Consider the following 6,690-nt stretch of genomic DNA (forward strand, 5'->3'; position numbering starts at 1 on the left):
GAACCTATAAAGGGCAGCACCGTAAAACGTTCCAACACAGTCGGTGTACTTTTCTCTGAGACAGAACACCAGGTAAGATTTGCTGTTCATAGGCTATTTCTACAACACCTGTCCTCATGTGTTTGCTTTTTTTTCAGCCGGACACCGACCCAGTCTATTTCTGCACTAGCCTACACATTATTCATTAGCATACCAACAAAATGCACTGCTATTGTGGCGACATCTAGCCTACACGTTTAAGTTAAAAACTAACCTGCAGCAATTACCCTATAATGAATGGGGAGAAAATCCTTATGGAAACATTAAGTTATCTTAGATTAGATGTCCGTTTAAAATTCATTCCTTGCCGATCTGATATGTTTACAGAGGCTGAGTTAAACACACGTTTGCGTGCATGTTGGAAAAACTTTATCCCGCAAATTGGACCCACATTAAATTGTTCATAAAAGCTAGCAGTGCTGACGGCCTGACACACGGGGGCGCTCTTTGCAAACCCAAAGTAGGCTAATAGGCTACTAACTTGTACTGTAGGTTACATGCCCAGTTTGTAATCCTTCAATTGTTCTTTCTCTACAGCACAGTGAAGATGAAGCTGTTCCTTGCTATTACCGTGCTGCTGCTGGCTTTTGCCGCACAAACAGGTAATCATATTCATTCATTCTTAATTATTTTAAATGTTTCTCCCCATCTCTGTGCATTGTTTCATTAGGCTACCTGAACCCACCTTGATTGACTGAGGTTTCTCTTGAAAAAACAGGCATAGGATATATGAAAATTTGTATATCTGTCAAAATGATAAAAAACTAAAAAGCCAGAGAGGTTATTTTCACTGTGGTCCTTTTGAATTGGTCTTTTGATCTTGAATAAAGTTGTTTCATCCTATCCTCACAGGAGCCCAGGAAGAGGACGCGGTCGCAGAGAAGACAGTTGAACAGCGTTTAGCTGAGTTTGGTGCCTCAGTGACTGAGCTGAGCTCAAATCTGGCTGATAAGACCAAGACTGCATTTGAAAACATCGGCAACAGCGAAACTGCAACAGGCATCAAGTGAGTACACGGATATATAAAGAAAGAACAGACACAACAGTGCAATGCCCGTTCATAACTATACGTATGTTCTCTTCTTGTCAGGAATTGGTTCACTGAACAGTTTGCAAAGGTGAAGGATGGTATTAACGGCATGTCCAGCAAGTAGTCTGCTGACCTCTCGTCCTTACCTGAACTCCCATGCTGCCACACCAAACTTCCATGTTGACCACCAAAGACTGGAGTTTTTCCCCTTTCTGTGAAGAAGCCCTTAAAAAAATTTGTATAATTTTAAAGAAATGCATGAATGTGAAACAATGTGAAGTGCAATAAAATAATAAAGCCTTTTTTTTTAAAATATATATTTATATATATATATATATCTGTGTCTTGATGCTTTTCCTGGTTGGATAGTGAGACATTATCATGCAGTTCTTCATAAACTAACTAAAGGCAATTAAGGTAAAACATGGCCACAAAATATTTCAAGGTTCAATGTAAATTAATGTTCTTCTTTATGTTTGAAGCATTTTAATGTAACTGATTTAATAAAGGGAATATCTAGGCAAAAAAAAGTAGGTAACTTCAATTATAATTCATAAATTAAAAGTTAATTGCCTTAAAAAAAGGGAATGGTCTAAGTGAAGATTTCAAATGAAATTATTGGATAAAATGTTAATATGTCTAATTCAAGCAAAGATGTCAAGAAGGCTTTAGAAATGTGAAAGAAAGCATATGTCATTTTATATGTAGAAATGGAGACTCGGCAGTCTAATAGTTCTTTCTCTTGTGTTCCTCCAGTCCAGACCTCCATATCTTTTAAGGTGTGAATATGATAACATATATTGATACAATATTATATGAAGCACTTTGAACCTGGTATCCCCATTTTGAGCATGTCATCCCTATTTTGGGCATGGGAAAAAAGAAAAGTTTACATTTAAACGTCAACATCTTCCAGATCTACAAGCTCACAATATGTTGTGAGCTTGTAGATCTGCTATTTTTTTTAAACAAGTGGTTAACCAGTGGATCCAGGCTGGTAATGAGGACCAGGCATTTCCCCCTCATTGACCAGATATTTCTGTGTGTCCGTTTTGAAGTTTCCTTTGGAACACTTTGTACACCTGAGAGTAACTGCTGTAAAGTTACGACTTTACAGTCTGCAAGACATAATATGACCTAATATCCATAACCACAGACTTGCTAATTTGACACAGTGGGTGGAATTCAGATTCAGATTTGCATTTTTTTTGCTGTAGATGAGGTTGTCACAATGCTAATTCTAAAATCAGAAAGAAACTCTTATCAGTCCCCGAATCTCTTGCCTTGACTGTGTGTTTGTTTATCAAACAACCAAGTTTATAATGGGGTTGGTATAAAATATTAAAGAGGGTTATCATTAGTTATTAGAAAAAACAAAGAGTCACAGTCTTACACCAACACCAACACTAGCTAGTCGTTTATTTGTGTCAATAGCTTGTACCAAAGGGCAAGTGCCAACATGGCTGCTTTAATCATATTTCACAAGACATGGACTAAAGTCACTGTTTATCTTCGGTTAATGATCCATCAGCTGTCCTATTTCCTGAAACCTGATGTGATTGACAGGAGAGCAGTCAGAGACAGAGGTCAGAGGGCAGGGCACAGGGGTCACAGACTGTACCATAATCATATAGGTCAGGGGTCTTCAGCAGGGGGTCTGGGACCCCTAGGGGGTCCTCAGAGGTATTACAGGGGGTCCGCCAAATCTTTGTGTGATATATATATATATTTTTACATTAATCACTTACCCTAGCATCCCTTTTCTGAGAAGAACTTTAGCCAAAAATTGCAGATCTACAAGCTCAGCGTTGTGAGCTTGTAGATCTGCTATTTTTGGCAAAGAGGTTTGGCGTAGAGGGGAAAAAGAGCAGACCAAGTAAAAAATCTGAAACAAAAATTTCTACAATATAGAATTTATATAGCGCTTTTATCCAAAGCGCTTGACATAGATTGTGCATTACATTCACCCATTCACACACCGATGGATGAGGAAACCATGCAAGGCACCAACCTGCTCATCAGGAGCAATTAGGGGTCCCCTAATATAGGTAAAGAGAAGTCCAGTGCTCTTCAGCCAGTAGAAGGTAGAAGGTCTCGTCTGTGCTCAACATGGACAACTTGCATACTGGAGCACAAATATTTTATTTGGGTAGTCTCTCCTGAAGTGCCCAGGTATTATTATTTTCTCTGTACCATAATCATATATGATCATACTGGGGTCAGTTCATCAGTTAGATTCAGATTAAACTTATGCCACTTATTGGTTAATTATAACATACAGTTATTCATTTATCTTATTCATGATGGGATGCAGGTAGTCAAATCTATAATAAAGCTGAAGTTGTCTGTCTGTTTGTCTGTATGTCTTTTGATCACGATCACACAGGTCAGATTGGGCTGAAACTTTGCATATAGAGGTGTGGTATGATGCAGGGATGGTCATTGGCAACGTTTTTGAAATGTTCTATACTTTTTACAACTTTTTTGTTTTACACTGGAAGTATTGTATTGAATACATAATTTTTCATGACATGAGTCCAGAGATATTTTGTATTGATTTGTGTGAGTTGAACACATGTAACACATGAACACATGTAAAAGGTGTGGCAAAAAGTGTGTAATGAAGAAAATGCTAGATGGCGTAAAATCTAGTTAGACAGAAATAGGTGTGGCTTATTATGGAGAGTTGGATCATGAAAACGTTTGAGTCTAAGGCCTATGGACCTAAGAGTTATAGGCCAAAGCATAAAGCAGGTCAGTATAGCGGCAATATAAGACCAATTGGAAAAATACACACACACACACACACACACACACACACACACACACACACACACACACACACACACACACACACACACACACACACACACACACCCAGACCCTCTTATAGATGGCAGCACGACGTGTTGTGAGCTTGTAGATCAGCCCTTTTTTTCTAAAGAGGTTTGGTGTAGAGGGAAAAAAGAGCCGACCAAGTACAGAGCCAATTAAGGTCAAGTTTACTAAGTATTGAGGATGTAAGTGGTTGTCTGAAATACAAATTAACAAGAATCCAACATATTCATTAGAAAATAATTTGTAAACAAACAAAAAAACATTGATTTACACAACACTGATGAAATCTATGAAAAAGTGTAATCTACAACACAATTCTATACAATAAAGTGGACGTCCCTGCTTCATCTCTCTGTCAGTTAAGGGGTCCTTGGCATAAAAGACGTTGAAGGCTCCTGCCATATAGGCTATCATATCAAAGCAACGTTCAATCAACCCCAAACCTGAATAGCATGTTGCAATCTGACCAATTATGTCAGAATGAATTTCTTCTTTGGGCCGCTGGCGCCGGTAGCCAAGTGATTAAGGCACATACCACATAGGCTTTGATGCCTGACAGCGTGTCACCCCCCTACTCCCCTACCAGTTTCCTGTTTCTCTTCACTGTTCTATCAATAAAGGCAGAAAAGACCCAAAAATATCTTTATTTATTTATTTTTTCTTGCCTGCACACTACTCATATTTCAGCCATGGAAAAGTGCAAGGGCAATCAGCCATACTGTATCCGGCCATTATAGAGGCCTAGACATTTCTGACGTGGCAATCAAGAGGATCAACGTTAAGTTTGCAGCAATGCAGAGTTTTCATTCCACTTTTTTACAGCGTGGCTCTGCAGGAGACTAGCCGTCTGTCTGTCTGTCTGTCTGTCTGTCTGTCTGTCTGTCTGTGCATCGGAGCTAATCTCACAAACCCCTGGACCAATCAGTGGCAAATGTCTTGTGCACACTACCAATAGACCAATGAAGTACCCCATCAATTCTTCTTTTAAATCACTTTTGTTTGATATTTTTTTAAATGCGTAACTTTAATATTATAATGTAAGTCTAAGGGGAATGAATCGGGCTAAATCCTTGCCCAACGTTGGAGTCATACATCTTGGATACGTCATAGACATAGATCAGTGGTTTTTAACCTTTTTACAAATGGACCTTTTGGTTCCATTTGTACGCTCTCAGAGTTACAGACACATAAAGTTCAATTTGGTTCCTAACTATTAATTTGGCTGGTGACCCCCTGGAACCCCCTCAAGGACCACTGGTGGTCCCCGGACCACTGGTTGAGAACCACTGACATAGATGAATGATGTCACAGGGTGGCCACACAGAGCCCAAGATCCACATGAAGCCATGCAGTTCCTATGGGATTAGAATTTAGAATTCAAATATGTGTAGTGTTGTCAATAGTATAACCAAAAACCCTTTCTTAACAAAATACATCGATACACAACAAAACCAGAAGTGAATCTAATTTGTGCTTTTTTTTTACTGTGTAGAATAGATGAAGAATAATGTAGACCGGGCTTAGATAGCCCCTCTTTGAACGGGCATTTTATCAATGAAACTGATGCAATGAATCAATTGGCTATAGGACAACATGACTTTGTTCTTCATTCAAGGACTGTAGAGATTGAATTGATTTGTACGTAGGTGGACTCTGTCCACACAAAATGCGCTTGCTAGGCTGAAAGTGCTTATCTATTTCATCCCCCCCTTCTTTTCGTCTTCACTAAAGCCCGTATCACCTAAATTGCTAGGACTTACAGACTTTGACTGGTCTGTTTACTTATCATGATGTGCCAAATGGGTTGAGATGTGAACCAAAGTGCATTTGGACAGTTACTCCTAAGTCAATGCTGATCATAAATGAAAGAACCTGGTCACCAAGAAGAAGATGGAATGTCGACACTGTTTTGTGAATGTGAATAGCTTAAAACTGAATAGCGCAGCTGCAAACATTTGCAGAGCTTGGCAGGTAACATTTGACTGAGATCAGATGTACTCAAAAATGAAAATACACAGAATTCAAGAGCATAAAGTAAATAAAACCACTGTTACATGCCAGTGAACATAAACAGCAAAGTGGTTGCCTCGCCAACCTCTGTCCATCCAAAACAAAATAAGCTATAGGCTATGATGAGTATTATGTACTGTATGTGAATTGGAGTATACTGCGCCTGTGTGTGTGTGTGTGTGTGTGTGTGTGTGTGTGTGTGTGTGTGTGTGTGTGTGTGTGTGTGTGTGTGTGTGTGTGTGTGTGTGTGTGTGTGTGTGTGTGTGTGTGTGTGTGTGTGTGTGTGTGTGTGTGTGTGTGTGTGTGTGTGTGTGTGAACCTGCTGAATCACTTGTTTTTACTACTTCATGAAGATAAAGTTAACTGGTTTAGCGAAATAAGGAGCCACACTGTCAATTGTGTTGTCATTTTTAACATTTAACAGACCTTCACCTGAACTGGGCTACTGTGACACCTACTACATTACATTGTTGGGACGAAAGCCCAGAAGAATGAGTACAACAACAACACGCCTGTAAAGGAAATCTCTTCGCCAGTGACTGATGCACAACAGTGATTTAATGTTAACATGACATTGTACTCGATGACCTGATGGTTTTCAGTCCCCAGCGGTCAGGTAACACGTAAAAACAAAAACAATGAATAGTCATGCGTTCAGCACTGATATACACGTAGACTCACACTGCCTCACATCTGATCAATGGTGTGGTCATCTAATACAAATATATGTAGCCTGATCACACCCACCTCATTCAGAACGTTGACTAGAGCCA

The 6,690-nt window shown here is 39.4% G+C and overlaps 1 protein-coding gene across 1 annotated transcript; it reads left to right on the forward strand.

Annotated features, from left to right (window-relative positions):
* Nucleotides 1-1,386, forward strand: apoc1 (apolipoprotein C-I). Its single transcript, XM_084052679.1, has 4 exons — nucleotides 1-72; nucleotides 577-641; nucleotides 892-1,045; nucleotides 1,130-1,386. The coding sequence occupies exons 2-4, from the start codon at nucleotides 587-589 to the stop codon at nucleotides 1,191-1,193; spliced, it is 273 nt and encodes a 90-aa protein (XP_083908805.1). The 5' UTR covers nucleotides 1-72; nucleotides 577-586; the 3' UTR covers nucleotides 1,194-1,386.
* The last annotated feature ends 5,304 nt before the right edge of the window (nucleotides 1,387-6,690 follow it).

Source organism: Gymnoscopelus microlampas (assembly GCF_963454915.1).
Source record: "Gymnoscopelus microlampas genome assembly, chromosome: 3".
Taxonomy (NCBI): domain Eukaryota; kingdom Metazoa; phylum Chordata; class Actinopteri; order Myctophiformes; family Myctophidae; genus Gymnoscopelus; species Gymnoscopelus microlampas.

Bases quoted from the DNA above. Each gene is read 5' to 3' on its own strand.
- apoc1 (XM_084052679.1), top strand. From the start codon at position 587: ATGAAGCTGTTCCTTGCTATTACCGTGCTGCTGCTGGCTTTTGCCGCA. The intron at 642-891 runs GTAATCATATTC...CTATCCTCACAG, and splicing joins GGCTTTTGCCGCACAAACAG to GAGCCCAGGAAGAGGACGCG. The intron at 1,046-1,129 runs GTGAGTACACGG...TCTTCTTGTCAG, and splicing joins GAAACTGCAACAGGCATCAA to GAATTGGTTCACTGAACAGT.